The 20,957-nt window shown below is 43.1% G+C and overlaps 1 protein-coding gene across 3 annotated transcripts in view; it reads left to right on the top strand.

The window, feature by feature from the left end:
* Nucleotides 1–20,957, top strand: part of dapk1 (death-associated protein kinase 1) — a 206,557-nt gene that overhangs the window by 63,639 nt on the left and 121,961 nt on the right. For all 3 annotated transcript variants that reach the window (XM_036936598.1, XM_036936596.1, XM_036936597.1), the window contains 2 exons: nt 14,143–14,364; nt 17,354–17,492. In XM_036936598.1, coding sequence (XP_036792493.1) covers nt 14,143–14,364; nt 17,354–17,492 — 361 coding nt within the window. The remainder of the gene's footprint in view (nt 1–14,142; nt 14,365–17,353; nt 17,493–20,957) is intronic.

The following is a 20,957-nucleotide window of genomic DNA, read 5'->3' as shown; positions in this document are numbered from 1 at the left end:
TAATAGACTGTAGACTGGACTACATGGGAGGAGAGACGGTGCAGTTGTCTGTAATAGACTGTAGACTGGACTACATGGGAGGAGACACGGTGCAGTTGTCTGTAATAGACTGTAGACTGGACTACATGGGAGGAGACACGGTGCAGTTGTCTGTAATAGACTGTAGACTGGGCTACATGGGAGGAGACACGGTGCAGTTGTCTGTAATAGACTGTAGACTGGGCTACATGGGAGGAGACACGGTGCAGTTGTCTGTAATAGACTGTAGACTGGACTACATGGGAGGAGAGACACGGTGCAGTTGTCTGTAATAGACTGTAGACTGGGCTACATGGGAGGACAGACACGGTGCAGTTGTCTGTAATAGACTGTAGACTGGGCTACATGGGAGGAGACACGGTGCAGTTGTCTGTAATAGACTGTAGACTGGGCTACATGGGAGGAGACACACGGTGCAGTTGTCTGTAATAGACTGGGCTACATGGGAGGAGACACGGTGCAGTTGTCTGTAATAGACTGTAGACTGGGATACATGGGAGGAGAGACACGGTGCAGTTGTCTGTAATAGACTGTAGACTGGACTACATGGGAGGAGAGACACGGTGCAGTTGTCTGTAATAGACTGTAGACTGGGCTACATGGGAGGACAGACACGGTGCAGTTGTCTGTAATAGACTGTAGACTGGGCTACATGGGAGGAGACACGGTGCAGTTGTCTGTAATAGACTGTAGACTGGGCTACATGGGAGGAGACACACGGTGCAGTTGTCTGTAATAGACTGGGCTACATGGGAGGAGACACACGGTGCAGTTGTCTGTAATAGACTGTAGACTGGGATACATGGGAGGAGAGACACGGTGCAGTTGTCTGTAATAGACTGGGATACATGGGAGGAGACACACGGTGCAGTTGTCTGTAATAGACTGGGCTACATGGGAGGAGACACACGGTGCAGTTGTCTGTAATAGACTGTAGACTGGGCTACATGGGAGGAGAAACACGGTGCAGTTGTCTGTAATAGACTGTAGACTGGGCTACATGGGAGGAGACACAGTGTAGTTGTCTGTAATAGACTGGGATACATGGGAGGAGAAACACGGTACAGTTGTCTGTAATAGACTGGGCTACATGGGAGGAGAAACACGGTGCAGTTGTCTGTAATAGACTGGGCTACATGGGAGGAGACACGGTGCAGTTGTCTGTAATAGACTGGGCTACATGGGAGGTGACACACGGTGCAGTTGTCTGTAATAGACTGGGCTACATGGGAGGAGAACCACGGTGCAGTTGTCTGTAATAGACTGTAGACTGGGATACATGGGAGGAGAAACGCGGTGCAGTTGTCTGTAATAGGCTGTATACTGGGATACATGGGAGGAGAAAACACGATGCAGTTGTCTGTAGTAGACTGGGCTACATGGGAGGAGACACACGGTGCAGTTTTCTGTAATAGACTGGGATACATGGGAGGAGAACCACGGTGCAGTTGTCTGTAATAGACTGTAGACTGGGATACATGGGAGGAGAAACACGGTGCAGTTGTCTGTAATAGATTGGGATACATGGTAGGAGACACGGTGCAGTTGTCTGTAGTAGACTGGACTACATGGGAGGAGACACAAGGTGCAGTTGTCTGTAATAGACTGTAGACTGGGCTACATGGGTTGAGACACGGTGCAGTTGTCTGTAATAGACTGGGCTACATGGGAGGAGACACGGTGCAGTTGTCTGTAATAGACTGGGCTACATGGGAGGAGACACGGTGCAGTTGTCTGTAGTAGACTGGGCTACATGGGAGGAGAACACGGTGCAGTTGTCTGTAATAGACTGGGCTACATAGGAGGAGTAACATGGTGCAGTTGTCTGTAATAGACTGGGCTACATGGGAGGAGAGACACGGTGCAGTTGTCTGTAATAGACTGGGCTACATGGGAGGACAGACACGGTGCAGTTGTCTGTAATAGACTGTAGACTGGGCTACATGGGAGGAGACACGGTGCAGTTGTCTGTAATAGACTGTAGACTGGGCTACATGGGAGGAGACACACGGTGCAGTTGTCTGTAATAGACTGGGCTACATGGGAGGAGACACACGGTGCAGTTGTCTGTAATAGACTGTAGACTGGGATACATGGGAGGAGAGACACGGTGCAGTTGTCTGTAATAGACTGGGATACATGGGAGGAGACACACGGTGCAGTTGTCTGTAATAGACTGGGCTACATGGGAGGAGACACACGGTGCAGTTGTCTGTAATAGACTGTAGACTGGGCTACATGGGAGGAGAAACACGGTGCAGTTGTCTGTAATAGACTGTAGACTGGGCTACATGGGAGGAGACACAGTGTAGTTGTCTGTAATAGACTGGGATACATGGGAGGAGAAACACGGTACAGTTGTCTGTAATAGACTGGGCTACATGGGAGGAGAAACACGGTGCAGTTGTCTGTAATAGACTGGGCTACATGGGAGGAGACACGGTGCAGTTGTCTGTAATAGACTGGGCTACATGGGAGGTGACACACGGTGCAGTTGTCTGTAATAGACTGGGCTACATGGGAGGAGAACCACGGTGCAGTTGTCTGTAATAGACTGTAGACTGGGATACATGGGAGGAGAAACGCGGTGCAGTTGTCTGTAATAGGCTGTATACTGGGATACATGGGAGGAGAAAACACGATGCAGTTGTCTGTAGTAGACTGGGCTACATGGGAGGAGACACACGGTGCAGTTTTCTGTAATAGACTGGGATACATGGGAGGAGAAACACGGTGCAGTTGTCTGTAATAGATTGGGATACATGGTAGGAGACACGGTGCAGTTGTCTGTAGTAGACTGGACTACATGGGAGGAGACACAAGGTGCAGTTGTCTGTAATAGACTGTAGACTGGGCTACATGGGTTGAGACACGGTGCAGTTGTCTGTAATAGACTGGGCTACATGGGAGGAGACACGGTGCAGTTGTCTGTAATAGACTGGGCTACATGGGAGGAGACACGGTGCAGTTGTCTGTAGTAGACTGGGCTACATGGGAGGAGAACACAGTGCAGTTGTCTGTAATAGACTGGGATACATGGGAGGAGAAACACGGTGCAGTTGTCTGTAATAGACTGGGATACATGGGAGGAGAAACACGGTGCAGTTGTCTGTAATAGACTGGGCTACATGGGAGGAGAAACACGGTGCAGTTGTCTGTAATAGACTGGCCTACATGGGAGGAGAAATACGGTGCAGTTGTCTGTAATAGACTGGGCTACATGGGAGGAGAGGAGGAGGTAACTAAGGTTACTGTAGGGTTACTATAGAGTTACTATAGGGTTACTATAGAGTTACTGTAGGGTTACTATAGGGTTACTTTAGGGTTAATATATAGTTACTATAGGGTTACTACATGGTTACTACAGGGTTACTGTAGGGTTACTACAGGGTTACTGCAGGGTTACTATGGGGTTACTACATGGTTACTGTAGGGTTACTACAGGGTTACTACGGGGTTACTGTAGGGTTACTACAGGGTTACTGTAGGGTTACTATGGGGTTACTGTAGAGTTACTATGGGGATACTGTACAGTTACTGTAGGGTTACTGTAGGGTCACTATAGAGTTACTGTAGGGTTACTGTAGGGTTACTATAGGGTTACTACAGGGTTACTGTAGGGTTACTGTGGGGTTACTGTAGGGTTACTATAGGGTTACTGTAGAGTTAATATGGGGTTACTGTAGAGTTACTATGGGGATACTGTACATTTACTGTAGGGTTACTACAGGGTTACTATGTGGTTACTGTAGGGTTACTGTAGGGTTACTACAGGGTTACTATGGGGTTACTGTAGAGTTAATATGGGGTTATTGTAGTGTTACTACAGGGTTACTACAGGGTTACTATGGGGTTACTGTAGAGTTACTGTAGGGTTACTGTGGGGTTACTATGGGGTTACTATAGGGTTACTGTAGATTTACTATAGGGTTACTGTAGAGCTACTATAGGGTTCCTGTAGGGTTACTGTAGGGTTACTACGGGGTTACTGTAGAGTTAGGGTTACTTTAGGGTTACTATGGGGTTACTATGGGGTTACTATAGAGTTACTACATGGTTACTGTATGGTTACTATAGAGTTACTATAGGGTTACTATGGGGTTACTGTAGGGTTACTGTAGGGTTACCATGGAGTTACTGTAGGGTTACTATTGGGTTACTATAGGGTTACTATGGGGTTACTGTAGGGTTACTATAGGGTTACTACGGGGTTACTGTAGAGTTAGGGTTACTATAGGGTTACTACAGGGTTACTATAGTTACTATAGGGTTACTATGGGGTTACTATAGAGTTACGGTAGGGTTACTGTAGGGTTACTATGGGGTTACTGTAGGGTTACTATGTGGTTACTGTCGGGTTACTATGTGGTTACTGTAGGGTTACTGGAGGGTTACTACAGGGTTACTGTAGGGTTACTAATGTGTTACTATAGGGTTACTGTAGGGTTACTATAGGGGTACTAAAGGGTTACTGTAGGGTTACTGTAGAGTTACTATGGGGTTACTATAGAGTTACTCTAGAGTTACTGTAGGGTTACTATAGAGTTACTGTAGGGTTACTATAGAGTTACTATAGGGTTACTGTAGGGTTACTATAGAGTTACTGTAGGGTTACTATAGAGTTACTATAGGGTTACTGTAGGGTTACTATAGGGTTACTACAGGGTTACTTTAGGGTTACTACAGGGTTACTGTAGGGTTACTACAGGGTTACTGCAGGATTACTGTAGGGTTACTATATAGTTAGTGTTACTGAGTTAATAACAAACCCCAGGAAGAGTAGCTGCTGCATTGGCAGGAACTAACAGGGATTCATAATAAACCCCAGGAAGAGTAGCTGCTTCCTTGGCAGGAACTAATGGGGATCCATAATAAACCCCAGGAAGAGTAGCTGCTGCCTTGGCAGGAACTAATGGGGATCCATAATAAACCCCAGGAAGAGTAGCTGCTGCCTTGGCAGGAACTAATGGGAATCCATAATAAACCCCAGGGAGAGTAGCTGCTGCCTTGGCAGGAACTAATGGGGATCCATAATAAACCCCAGGAAGAGTAGCTGCTGCCTTGACAGGAACTAATGGGGATCCATAATAAACCCCAGGAAGAGTAGCTCCTGCCTTGGCAGGATCTAATGGGGATCCACAATAAATATAAAACTGATATACCTTTTAATGTTCTGTGAATCAGAACAGTACTTCTCACCCTGGCGTATTGCCCTGGAGGTACTGCAGGGGATACAGTAACCCACAGAGGTTGAGAACCTCTTGTGGAGAGTGTCAGAACAATAGCCACATACTGGCATTTCAGAGCAGCTGCTTTAAAATAGTTTTTTGTTGCCCTGTACACACCAGTCCAGTCAGTCAGTCTGTCTGTCTTTCGTTCTATGATAGCTGTATGGATTACCACAGATTGAGGTCAGAGATTAGGAGGTTGGGTCCCCTTGCCTCCCCCTCTCTCCAGCTGCTTTCCCTCCTCCCCACCCCCCCCCACCTCACTGTTATGTAGACCCTTACCTTAACCACAAAACAGCAAGTCTAAAAGCACTGTGGACGCGAGGCCTGATTTGTCTGTCTAGCAGCACTTGTCTGTCTGTCTGTCTGTCTGTCTATGGTGTTAGTTTCTGGGAGGCAAGCCAGAGTCATTCCTTATCTATATCTCACCGTTACCGTGGGTACTAGCAGTGCTACCGTGGGATTGACAGTGTTACCGTGGGAGCTGGCCAGCGTTGTCGTGGGTGCTGGCCAGCGTTGTCGTGGGTGCTGGCCAGCGTTGTCGTGGAAGCTGGCCAGCGTTGTCGTGGGTGCTGGCCAGCGTTGTCGTGGGTGCTGGCCAGCATTGTCGTGGGTGCTGGCCAGTGTTGTCGTGGGAGCTGGCCAGTATTGTTGTGGGAGCTGTTAGTGTGGAGGATGGGAGCTGGTAGTGTGGGGGATGGGTGCTGGCCAGCGTTGTCGTGGGAGCTTTGAATGTTAATATTATGATGCACAACTCCACCTGGAAAATACCAACCCATGTTTTGGAAAATGGACACATAAACACACACACACACACACACACACCCGCCTAGTTTATCTGCTGTCTTCCTCTGTCCCTAAACAGTGGCCAGGCGGGGGACCTGCAGCTTTCAACCCAACCCATAAGTGACATTGACACGCAGCAGACACACTGCAGACACGCACAGCACTGTTGAGAACGCTGTATAGCAATTATAGGGGCTAATGTTGCAACACCAACGTCTTCTACTGAGTCAACAGGTACAAACTGGTAGAGCATCTGATTAAGGACAACTTCCCTTGATGATGATGTTCTCTTGTGGAATACTGGACTGAATCTGCAGGTATATAGACAAACCTCAGGGCTCAGTGGATTCCTGTCTGTAATAAAGGGTTAGCTCGTTGAGGACTGGGCAGGAGAGCCACACACTGTGTACAAAACATTAGGAACATCTTCCCAATATTTAGTTACTCCCCTTTTCGCCCTCAGAACAGCCTCAATTGAAATTTTAAGGTTTCAATAAATTCATAGAATGTTTGTGATCAAATTGTATTGGTCAAATACACATTTAGCAGATGTTATTGTCGTGAAATGCTTGTGTTCCTAGCTCCAACAGTGCTGTAATATCTAACTATTCACAACAATACTCACTCATCTAAAAGTAAAAGAATGGAATTAAGAAATATATAAATATTAGCTTGAGCGATGTTTGCGTGGCGTTGTTGTGCCTTGTTCACCACACTGTCTGTGTGGGTGGACCATTTCCGATTGTCAGTGATGTGTACGCCGAGGAACTTGAAGCTTTCCACCTTCTCCACTGCGGTCCAGCCGATGTGGATAGGGGGGTGCTCCCTCTGTTGTTGCCTGAAGTCCACGATCAGCTCCTTTTGTTTTGTTGAAGTTGAGTGAGAGGTTGTTTTTCTGGCACCACTCTCCCAGGGCCCTCACCTAGGTTTTAATAGTCACAGTATCTCCTATACACTTCCTGATGAACTCAGTCACCGTATCGGTGTATTCGTCGATGTTATTCTGAGGCTACCCGTAACATATCCCAGTCCCTGTGATCAAAACAATCTTGAAGCATGGATTCCGTTTGGTCAGACAGCATAGAATAGATCTTAGCACAGGTGTATATACTGTTTGAGTTTCTGCCTATAGGAAGGGAGGAGCAAAATGGAGTCTTGATCAGATTTTCCGAGAGGGCGGCGGAGGGCCGTGTAGGTATTTTGGAAAGTTGAGTAGTGGTCCAATGTTTTAGCAGAGTGAGTACTACAGTCCTATGTGTTGGTAGAACTTCGGTACCGTTTTCCTCAAATTTGCTTTGTTAAAATCCCCAGTTACAATAAATGTAGTTTTCTGTTAGCATAAAGTCCAGTGTAGTTCTTTGAGGGCAGTCGTGGTATCTGCTTGAGGGGGAATATACACTGCTGTGACTATAAACGAAGAGAATTGTCTTGGGCGGTAATACGCTCGGCATTTGATAGTGAGGTATTCTAGGTCGGGTGAACAAAAGGACTTGAGTTTATGTGTGTTATTACAATCGCAACATGATTAGTTAATCATGAAACATACACAGCCTTCTTCTTCCCAGAGAGTTCTTTATTCCTGTCTGCACGATGTACTAAGAACCCAGATGGCTGAATGGATGGGGACAGTATATCCCTAGAGAGCCATGTTTCTGTGAAACAGAGTTTGCTACAATCCCTGATGTCTCTCTGGAAGGAGATCCTCGCCCTGAGCTTGTCTACTTTATTATCCAGAAACTGAACATTAGCAAGTAATATACTCGGAAGCTGTGCATGGTGTGCACGCCTCCTGAGTCGGACTAGAAGTCCACTCTGAATACTTCTTCTCCGATGGCAGTGTTTTGGCGCAGCCTCCAGAATAATTTACATTTCTCTGGGGGGTACGAACAAAGGATCAAATTCGGGAAAGTCGTATTCCTGGTGAAGGAAAAGCAGCCAACAAGTGCTCAGCATATGTGGGAACTCCTTCAAGACTGTTGGAAAAGCATTCCTCATGAAGCTGTTTGAGAGAATGCCACAACACATTTGTGGTTACTACCTGATTCCATATGTGTTATTTCATAGTTTTGGTGTCTTCACTATTATTCTACAATGTAGAAAATAGTAAAAAAAATAAAGAAAAACCCTGAAATTAGTAGGTGTCCTAACTTTTGACTGCTACTGTATGTTAAACTGCAATCAAAATGTAAAGACCATTAACCTGAAGAACAGTCCATCTCCCATGTCTCTCTAAAGGCCACAGACTGTGTTACCTCCCAGATAAAATGTTCACGTTGTGTGCAGATTTTAAGGTTGTTAACGATTGTCAGACATCTTGACTCATTCAGGGTGACGGGGTCCACTGTGGGTCATAGGATTTGACAAGGTTATGGCAGTGTTAGAATGTTTTATCCTTTTATAGTGCGTATAACTCTATTTAAACAACAACCAGCTGACTGGAGTAGAGCTCTATTTAAACAACAACCAGCTGACTGGTGTAGAGCTCTATTTAAACAACAGACAACAACCAGCTGACTGGTATAGAGCTCTATTTAAACAACAACCAGCTGACTGGTGTAGAGCTCTATTTAAACAACAACCAGCTGACTGGTATAGAGCTCTATTTAAACAACAACCAGCTGACTGGTGTAGAGCTCTATTTAAACAACAACCAGCTGACTGGTGTAGAGCTCTATTTAAACAACAACCAGCTGACTGGTGTAGAACTCTATTTAAACAACAACCAGCTGACTGGAGTAGAGCTCTATTTAAACAACAACCAGCTGACTGGTGTAGAGCTCTATTTAAACAACAACCAGCTGACTGGAGTAGAGCTCTATTTAAACAACAACCAGCTGACTGGAGTAGAGCTCTATTTAAAAACAGACAACAACCAGCTGACTCGAGTAGAGCTCTTTTCAAAAAACAACCAGCTGACTGGATTAGAGCTCTATTTAAACAACCAGCTGACTGGATTAGAGCTCCATTTGAACAACAACCAGCTGGCTGGATTAGAGCTCTATTTAAACTACCAGCTGACTGGAGTAGAGCTCTATTTGAACAACAACCAGCTGACTGGATTAGAGCTCTATTTGAACAACAACCAGTTGACTGGATTAGAGCTCTATTTGAACAACTACCAGCTGACTGAAGTAGAGCTCTATTTGAACAACAACCAGTTGACTGGATTAGAGCTCTATTTGTTCAACAACCAGCTGACTGGATTAGAGCTCCATTTAAACTACCAGCGGACTGTTTGAGAGCTCTATTTGAACTACCAGCTGACTGGAGTAGTGCTCTATTTGAACTTCCAGCTGACTGGATTAGAGCTCTATTTGAACAACCAGCTGACTGGAGTAGAGCTCTATTTGAACTACCAGCTGACTGTTTGAGAGCTCTATTTGAACTACCAGCTGACTGGAGTAGAGCTCTATTTGAACTACCAGCTGGCTGTTTGAGAGCTCTATTTGAACTACCAGCTGACTGGAGTAGAGCTCTATTTGAACTACCAGCTGACTGGAGTAGAGCTCTATTTGAACTACCAGCTGACTGTTTGAGAGCTCTATTTGAACTACCAGCTGACTGGAGTAGAGCTCTATTTTAACTACCAGCTGACTGTTTGAGAGCTCTATTTGAACAACCAGCTGACTCAATGGCTGTTTCTCTCCTCTCTACCTCCTTTCTGTCCTCCCCTCATCTTCTCCAGTTGCTCTTATGAAACAAATTGGAGGCTACAACCATTCCCAAAACAAAAGAGAACAAGCAACTTGATCCCTCTGACTGTTGGCTTCAGATAGGGAGAAACAGAATGCTGTCAGGGAGTGTTTTAGACAGGGGAGAGAGAAACCACTCTGACTGTGTTCCTCAGCGCGTGTGTTTACTCAGCAAGCATTAAACGTTTACTATGCAGAAGTTGCTCCTCCATTTCCTGGATGCTAGAACTCTCTAATAGTTTGCCTAATTTCAGTTGATGTGAAAAAATAGAGTGTCGTGTAAAGAATCAATATACCTTCTAAACCGCTGTGAAATATATTTTCCATTACCAGAAATATTGTTGTTTCAGCTGTTTGAAGCTGGTGTACAAAACCGAAAATAAAAGACACAAAACCTAAGAAAGGGAAGCATAGAAAAAACACACAGAACCGATCCACCTATTCTTAGACTGGCTTTCATTGAGAATTACAGATCTATAATTCACATTTCTATGAGTTAAATATTGCCACTTGTTGCATTTCTACACATTTTGCCACAGGGCAAAGATAAAAATGATATGCTATTCTACTGTGATATATTCTAGATGGGCCAGCTGCTCTGGGTAGTATTAGAGAGAGGGGGTTTCTACCAGCTGATGCTACAGGTATGCACCAAATACGTGGTGAGATTGACCTAAACATCATCAATTTTATAGCGACTTGTATTGAAAATTTATTTTTTTAGAGGCAAAAATATGTCTGTTTTGAGCATCTGTCAACTCCGTCACTAACGGCTTACCTCTTTTTTAATATTCTTCAAATATATTTTAATCACTGGTCTGCAACATACAGAATTATCATGTTAGTTTGTGCATAATGCTTTAATACATTAAGGAACACATACAAAGACAAATGTTCAAAATAATCTGCGGGACTAAAATATATTTTCATCTAGAAGTTTCTCTGACCACCTCACACCTGCGCGCAGCATGTCGGGGCCCGCAGGTCACGCCAGTTGCCCACGGGAATGCAGCTCTCTACAGTCAGACAAACAGTGGTTAATGAATGAATGAGGAAGGAGAGATTGAAATACGGTCTTACAGTTGAGTCCGTTTCATCGTGTACTTGAATGTCAGTTCCTCTCAGAGCATATTGACATGCAGGCCTCTCCCTAGTCTCCTCCCTTGTCTCTTCTAAAATCTGGTCTCTGCCTGCAGCTTCTGGGGAACCAACTGTTGAAGTCGGAAGTTTACATACACTATTACATTTAAACTCAGTTTTTCACAATTCCTGACATTTAATCCTTTTAAAAAGTCCCTATTTTAGGTCAGTTAAGATCACCACTTTATTTTAAGAATGTAAAATGTCAGAATAATAGTAGAGAAAATGTTTTATTTCAGCTTTTTATTTCTTTCATCACATTCGCAGTGGGTCAGAAGTTTACATACTCAATTAGTATTTGGTAGCATTGCCTTTAAATTGTTTAACTTGGGTCAAACGTTTCGGGTAGCCTTCCACAAGCTTCCCACAATAAGTTGGGTGAATTTTGGCCCATTCCTCCTCACAGAGCTGGTGTAACTGAGTCAGGTTTGTAGGCCTCCTTGCTCGCATACACTTTTTCAGTTCTGCCCACATATTTTCTATAGGATTGAGGTCAGGGCTTTGTGATGGCCACTCCAATACCTTGACTTTGTTGTCCTTAAGCCACTTTGCCACAACTCTGGAAGTATGCTTGGGGTCACTGTCCATGTGGAAGACCCATTTGCGACCAAGCTTTAACTTCCTGACTGATGTCTTGATGTTGCCTCAATATATTCACATAATTTTCCTCCCTCATGATGCCAGCTATTTTGTGAAGTGCACCAGCACCCCCACAACATGATGCTGCCACCCTCGTGCTTCACGGTTTGGATGGTGTTCTTCGGCTTGCAAGCCTCCCCCTCTTTCCTCCAAACATAACGATGGTCATTATGGCCAAACAGTTCTATTTTTGTTTCATCAGACCAGAGGACATTTCTCCAAAAAGTACGATCTTTGTCCCCATGTGCAGTTGCAAACCGTAGTCTGGCTTTTCTATGACAGTTTTGGAGCAGTGGCTTCTTCCTTGCTGAGCATCCTTTCAGGTTATGTCGATATAGGACTTGTTTTACTGTTGATATAGATACTTTTGTACCTGTTTCCTTCAGCATCTTCACAAGGTCCTCTGCTGCTGTTCTGGGATTGATTTGCACTTTTCACAGCAAAGTACATTCATCTCTAGGAGACAGAACGACGGCTGTGTGGTCCCATGGTGTTTATACTTGCGTACTATTGTTTGTACAGATGAACGTGGTACCTTCAGGCGTTTGGAAATTGCTCCCAAGGAGGAACCAAACTTGTGGAGGTCTACAATTTATTTTCTGAGTTCTTGGCTGATTTCTTTTGATTTTTCCATAATGCAAAGAGACATTGAGTTTGAAGGTAGGCCTTGAAATACATCCACAGGTACACCTCCAATTGACTCAAATTATGTCAATTAGCCTATCAGAAGCTTCTAAAGCCATGACATCATTTTCTGGAATTGTCCAAGCTGTTTAAAAGCACAGTCAACTTAGTGTATGTAAACTTCTGACCCACTAGAATTGTGATACAGTGAATTATATGTGAAATAAATTGTCTGTAAACAAATGTTGGAAAAATGACTTGTCATGCACAAAGTAGATGTCCTAACCGACTTGCCAAAACTATAGTTTGTTAACAAGAAATTTGTGGAGTGGTTGAAAACGAGTTTTAATGACTAAGTGTATGTAAACTTCCGACTTCAACTGTACATCCCTGTATCCTCCTCCTTCCCATCGCAACCATGGCTGAATGTAGTACTGTGCACCTCCCATAGTCTCTTCTGGACTTGGGGACTGTGAAGAGACTTCTGGTGGCATGTCTTGTGGGGTATGCATGGGTGTCTGAGCTGTGCGCCAGTAGTTTAAACAGACAGCTGGGTGCATTCAACATGTCAATACCGCTCACAAATACAAGTAGTGATGAAGTGTCACGATCGTCGTTGTAATCATACTCAGACCAAAGCTCAGCGTTGTAATCATACTCAGACCAAAGCTCAGCGTTGTAATCATACTCAGACCAAAGCTCAGCGTTGTAATCATACTCAGACCAAAGCTCAGCGTTGTAATCATACTCAGACCAAAGCTCAGCGTTGTAATCATACTCAGACCAAAGCTCAGCGTTGTAATCATACTCAGACCAAAGCTCAGCGTTGTAATCATACTCAGACCAAAGCTCAGCGTTGTAATCATACTCAGACCAAAGCTCAGCGTTGTAATCATACTCAGACCAAAGCTCAGCGTTGTAATCATACTCAGACCAAAGCTCAGCGTCGATTTTATTTGAAGAGAACCGAATAACAAAACAATAAAGAAGAAATTGCTGCCTATATATGATCCCCATTCAGAGACAACGCTAAACAGCTACCTCTGATGGGAACCATACCAGGCCAACAAAGAAATACACACACTAGATACAACACCCCCCCCCCATGTAAAGCCATAACACTCGTTTTTCCAGCAGCAGATTGTGATGTCAAAAGCTGCACTGAAGTCTAACAAAACAGCTCCCACAATATTTGTATTATTAGTTTTGCTCAGCCAATCAGTCATTTTTGTAAGTGCTATGACCTTCCCTATAAGTGAGGTGATAAATCATTGAATCTGGTGATACTATAACTAAGACTATAGCTGAGCTGAGACTATAGCTGAGCTGAGACTATAGCTGAGCTGAGACTATAACTAAGACAATAGCTGAGCTGAGACTATAGCTGAGCTGAGACTATAGCTGAGCAGAGACTATAGCTGAGACTATAGCTGAGCTGAGACTATAGCTGAGCTGAGACTATAGCTGAGCGGAGACTATAGCTGAGCTGAGACTATAGCTGAGCTGAGACTATAGCTGAGCTGAGACTATAACTGAGACTATATCTGAGACTATATCTGAGACTATAACTGAGACTATATCTGAGACTATATCTGAGACCATAACTGAGACTATATCTGAGACTATATCTGAGACCATATCTGAGACTATAACTGAGCTGAGACTATAACTGAGTATATCTGAGACTATATCTGAGACCATATCTGAGACTATAACTGAGCTGAGACTATAGCTGAGCTGAGACTATAGCTGAGCTGAGACTATAGCTGAGACTATAACTGAGCTGAGACTATAGCTGAGACTATAGCTGAGACTATAGCTGAGACTATAACTGAGCTGAGACTATAACTGAGACTATAGCTGAGACTATAACAGAGCTGAGACTATAGCTGAGACTATAACTGAGACTAACTGAGCTCAGACTAATTTCATGGTGAACAGTATGTTTCTATCTGTCTAACTCTATGACCATCTCCTCTCCCCTTGTCCTGCAGTGGTCAGTTTGCGGTGGTAAAGAAATGTCGTGAACTTAGCTCTGGCCTGGAGTATGCCGCTAAGTTCATCCGTAAGCGACGGAGCAAGTCGAGCCGGCGTGGCGTGACCCGGGAAGACATCGAGAGGGAGGTCAGCATTCTGAAGGAGATTGAACACCCTAACACCATCACGCTACACGACGTGTTCGAGAACAAGACTGATGTCATCCTCATACTAGAACTGTGAGTACCCTGACCCCTCTGACGCCCGAGCCCCTGACGCCTGACACCTCTGACGCCTGACCCCCTGACGCCCTGACCCCTCTGACGCCCGACCCCCTGACGCCCGACCCCCTGACGCCTGATGCCCGACCCCCTGACGCCCTGACCTCTTGACGCCCAACAACCAATGACCAGACTGGTTACAGATCAAGGTTGAGGCCATAGTTAGGAGTGCTTTCTCATCAGAACCAGTTTGTGAACTAGTGTTATGGTTGGGGCTGCTTTAACCTGGACTCTCTGGCTTGAAGAATCCATTACAGGTCATAGCTAAGCACTGTGAATGATGTTACCACATCAGTACCACTACAATACGCTGTGCCAAAGACCAATGGAAGGTGGTGTTTCTACCAGGGCTTCTACCAAGATAATCTCTTGAGAAAGTGTGTGTAACTTGTTATCTTTGACACTGTTATCCAAGTAGACAGTATTTCAACCACATAATGCACCCAAGACCAACTGAAGTCTTATCAGAAACGTGTTTCATCGTTTTCTCAGCTTTTCCTTTCCTTAAAACGGGTCAAACTGATGCCATTGATCCTGTGCAACATGTCCCAATCTTTCCAATGTTTTATATCCAGTCCCTATACCCAGTCCCTATACCCAGTCCCTATACCCAGTCCCCATATCCAGTCCCTATACCCAGTCCCTATACCCAGTCCCTATACCCAGTCCCTATACCCAGTCCCTATATCCAGTCCCTATACCCAGTCCCTATACCCAGTCCCTAAACCCAGTCCCTATACCCAGTCCCTATATCCAGTCCCTATATCCAGTCCCTATATCCAGTCCCTATACCCAGTCCCTATACCCAGTCCCTATACCCAGTCCCTATACCCAGTCCCTATATCCAGTCCCTATATCCAGTCCCTATACCCAGTCCCTATATCCAGTCCCTATACGCGTTCCCTATACCCAGTCCCTATACGCGTTCCCTATATCCAGTCCCTATATCCAGTCCCTATACCCAGTCCCATACCCAGTCCCTATACCCAGTCCCTATATCCAGTCCCTATATCCAGTCCCTATGCCCAGTCCCTATACCCAGTCCCTATATCCAGTCTGTTCCAGCGTAAAACAAAAAAAAAACAGGTTGTTTTGGCAACTTGTGGTCAAGTGACTGAACGCTGTGTTGTGATTGGCTGAGTGTGTTATTATCCTGTCACAGCTTCCTCTGCAGTTGGCTGCTACCTCCTGTTCCCTGTTTCCATCCTCAGAGGAAAGACATAAACAAGGGATTTTTTTTTTAGGGTGGAAAACATCAACAATGTAGTCATTACAGTGACCTGCTATATCAGCTACCAGTCTGAGAGCACCATGTCGTCATCCCAAATGGAGCCCTAGGTCCTTTTGACCAGGACCCAAGTAGTGCCACTTCACTGAATCATTACTCAGTGATTCGCTAATGTTTTATAAAAAGGCAATATATGTGTCAAATAAACTGTGCCAAAGGTAATATATTCCAGTGTACACTCTGGTGAAGGGTTGTCTTCATGGCCTCCATCTCTTTAGACTCTGGTGAAGGGTTGTCTTCATGGCCTCCATCTCTTTAGACTCTGGTGAAGGGTTGTCTTCATGGCCTCCATCTCTCTAGACTCTGAAGGGTTGTCTTCATGGCCTCCATCTCTTTAGACTCTGGTGAAGGGTTGTCTTCATGGCCTCCATCTCTCTAGACTCTGGTGAAGGGTTGTCTTCATGGCCTCCATCTCTCTAGACTCTGGTGAAGGGTTGTCCTCATGGCCTCCATCTCTCTAGACTCTGGTGAAGGGTTGTCTTCATGGCCTCCATCTCTTTAGACTCTGGTGAAGGGTTGTCTTCATGGCCTCCATCTCTCTAGACTCTGGTGAAGGGTTGTCCTCATGGCCACCATCTCTCTAGACTCTGGTGAAGGGTTGTCTTCATGGCCTCCATCTCTCTAGACTCTGGTGAAGGGTTGTCTTCATGGCCTCCATCTCTCTAGACTCTGGTGAAGGGTTGTCTTCATGGCCTCCATCTCTTTAGACTCTGGTGAAGGGTTGTCTTCATGGCCTCCATCTCTCTAGACTCTGGTGAAGGGTTGTCTTCATGGCCTCCATCTCTTTAGACTGGTGAAGGGTTGTTTTCATGGCCTCCATCTCTCTAGACTCTGGTGAAGGGTTGTCTTCATGGCCTCCATCTCTTTAGACTCTGGTGAAGGGTTGTCTTCATGGCCTCCATCTCTCTAGACTCTGGTGAAGGGTTGTCTTCATGGCCTCCATCTCTTTAGACTCTGAAGGGTTGTCTTCATGAACTCCATCTCTCTAGACTCTGGTGAAGGGTTGTCTTCATGGCCTCCATCTCTAGACTCTGGTGAAGGGTTGTCTGGTGAAGGGTTGTCTGGTGAAGGGTTGTCTGGTGAAGGGTTGTCTTCATGGCCTCCATCTCTCTAGACTCTGGTGAAGGGTTGTCTTCATGGCCTCCATCTCTTTAGACTCTGGTGAAGGGTTGTCTTCATGGCCTCCATCTCTCTAGACTCTGGTGAAGGGTTGTCTTCATGGCCTCCATCTCTCTAGACTCTGAAGGGTTGTCTTCATGGCCTCCATCTCTGTCTTCATGGCCTCCATCTCTTTAGACTCTGGTGAAGGGTTGTCTTCATGGCCTCCATCTCTTTAGACTCTGGTGAAGGGTTGTCTTCATGGCCTCCATCTCTCTAGACTCTGGTGAAGGGTTGTCCTCATGGCCTCCATCTCTCTAGACTCTGGTGAAGGGTTGTCTTCATGGCCTCCATCTCTCTAGACTCTGGTGAAGGGTTGTCTTCATGGCCTCCATCTCTCTAGACTCTGGTGAAGGGTTGTCTTCATGGCACTGATGTGTTGTTACCCACTCGTTGGTATTGGCTGAAGTAAGCCTTAGGTTGATAGAAGTGCCTGCTGTTAGCTTATTGTATCTACATTAGGTATTGTCTAAGATCTCCTCTCCTCCTCCTCTCCTCTAGGGTGGCTGGTGGAGAACTGTTTAATTTGCTAGCAGAGAAGGAGTCCCTAACAGAAGAGGAGGCTACTGAGTTCCTCAAACAGATTCTGGACGGAGTCCACTACCTACACTCCAAACACATTGCACACTTTGACCTCAAGGTACACGTACACACCCTTTGACCTCAAGGTACACGTACACACCCTTTGACCTCAAGGTACACATACACACCCTTTGACCTCAAGGTACACATACACACCATTTGACCTCAAGGTACACATACACACCCTTTGACCTCAAGGTACACATACACACCCTTTGACCTCAAGGTACACATACATACACACACACACACACACACACACAGCTACAAGGGCCACTCCAGTGATGTGTTCTGTCCTCTCCACTCTGCTCTGCACTGAAACCAGACACAACTAATCAATGGCAGAGCTTTTATCACACTCTGGCCTGTCTCCAGCCGGAACATCCGGTTGTTAGTTGGTGGACGACATCAGGGCTCTGATCAGTTCAATTCCAAATCAGTGTTGCAAAATGTCCCATTTGTTTTAGTGTGATCATTTAAACATGCTTCCCCAAAAACTCAAGAATGAACATGGTCTACACTATAGGACAGCTTCAGTCACATGATCCCCAAATTACACAAACTACTAATACTACACATACTACCCTACATAATACTGCTCTACTACACATATTGCATAATACTACTCATACTTCTCATACTACACATTCTACTCTACATACTACGTAATACTACACCATACAACTCATACTACATAATACTACGCATACTACACATACTACATAATACTACACAATAATGTCCATACTACACATAGTACATAATACTACACAATAATGTTCATACTACACATATTACATAATACTACACAATCATGCTCATACTACACATACTACATAATACTACACAATAATGTTCATACTACACATATTACATAATACTACACAATAATATTCATACTACATAATACTACACATACTACACATTCTACTATACATACTACATAAGACTACTCATACTACACATGCTACATAATACTATACACTACTATTCATACTACACATTCTACATCATACTGCCTAATACTACACATTATACTATGCATACTATACTACTCATACTACTCTGCGACATAACACTACTCATACTACACCTTCTACTATACATACTACACACACTTCACTATACTACATAATACTGCACGTACTACGTAACATAATACTGTTCATACCACACACACTACTCATACTATATAGTACTACTCATACTACATAATACTACTCCGCTACATAACACTACTCATACTACACCTTCTACTATACATACTACACACACTACACTCTACTACATAATACTGCACATACTACATAACACAATACTGTTCATACTACTCATACTATATAGTACTACTCATACTACATAATACAACTCATGCTACGCATAATTCTACTCGTACTATATAATCCTACTCATACTACATAATACTACACATACTACATAAGACTACTCATACTATATAATACTACACATACTACATAATACTACATAAAACAATTCATGCTATATAATATTACTCATACTACACACTCTACTACACATACAACATAATACTACTCATACATCATAATACTACTCATACTACATAATTCTACTCATACTACACATACTACATAAAACTAATCATGCTACATAATATTACTCATGCTATATAATACTACTCACACAACACACTCTGCTACTCATACAACATAATACTACTCGTACAACATAATACTACTCGTACAACATAATACTACTCGAAAAACATAATACTACTCATACTACGTAATACCATATAATACTACACATAATACATACTACCAATCATACTACGTAATACTACGTAATCACACGCATGCTATATAATACTACTCATACTACACAATACTACTCATACACCGTAATACTACTCATGCTATATAATACTATGCATGCTACATAATACTACTCATACTACATAATACTACATAAAACTATATCATGCTATATAATACTATTCGTACTACACACTCTACTACTCATACAACATACTACTCATACAACATAATACTACTCATGCTATGTCATGCTAGTCATACTACATAATACTACATACTACATAATACTATGCATGCTACGTAATACTACTAGTGATACTACGTAATACTACTACTCATATTACTGAATATTACACATACTATATAATACTACACATACTATATAATACTACTGAATACTACTCATATTACTAAATACTAATAATACTACTGAACACTACTCAAATTACTGTACTGTACTCATATTACACATATTACATACTACTACTCATACTCATACTACTCATACACCATATTACACATACTACTCATACTACATCATACTACTCATACTACATAATACTACACATGCTACATAATACTATACATACTACATATATTACACATGCTACATAATACTATACATACTACATAATACTACACATGCTACATAATACTATACATACTACATATATTACACATGCTACAATGCTACACATACTGCTGAATACTACTCATATTACACAAATTAAACATACTACGTAATACTACTCATATTACACATGCTACATAATACAACATGTACTACACATACTACTCTTACTACAAGACATAATACTACTCATACTGCACATACGACATAATACCAGTCATTCTACTCATTCTACATAATACTACTTATACTGTAATACTACTCATACTACCCAAACCAGGCATACATTTCATATTACATACTACTATACATACAACTCATACTACACATACTGCATAATACTATACATACTACACATATTGCACATGCTACAATGCTACACATACTGCTGAATACTACTTATATTACACAAATTAAACACACTACGTAATACTACTCATATTACACATGCTACATAATACAACATATGCTACACGTACTACTTCACATACTACTCTCACAACAAGACATATACTACTCATACTGCATCATACTGTATATATTACACATACTTCATACTACTACTTATATTGTAATACTACTCATACTACCCAAACCAGGTATACTATTCATATTACCTAATACTATACATACAACTCATACTACACATACTGCATACTACTAGCTTTATCAGATGCACTCCCCATACATATTACCCACACTACACATACTATATAATACTACACATACTATATAATACTACTCATGCTACACGCACTATGTAATACTACACATACTATATAATACTACTCATGCTACACATACTGTATAATACTACACTTACGACACATACTACATATACTGCACATACTATATAATACTACACATACTATATAATACTACTTATGCTACACATACTGTATATATTACACATACTTCATACTACTACTTATATTGTAATACTACTCATACTACCCAAACCAGGTATACTATTCATATTACCTAATACTATACATACAACTCATACTACACATACTGCATACTACTAGCTTTATCAGATGCACTCCTCATACATATTACCCACACTACACATACTATATAATACTACACATACTAT

Source organism: Oncorhynchus mykiss, chromosome 11 (assembly GCF_013265735.2).
Source record: "Oncorhynchus mykiss isolate Arlee chromosome 11, USDA_OmykA_1.1, whole genome shotgun sequence".
Classification (NCBI taxonomy): Eukaryota; Metazoa; Chordata; class Actinopteri; order Salmoniformes; family Salmonidae; genus Oncorhynchus; species Oncorhynchus mykiss.
Note: the sequence above shows the minus strand (reverse complement) of the source record. Positions and strands in the feature narration are given on the sequence as shown.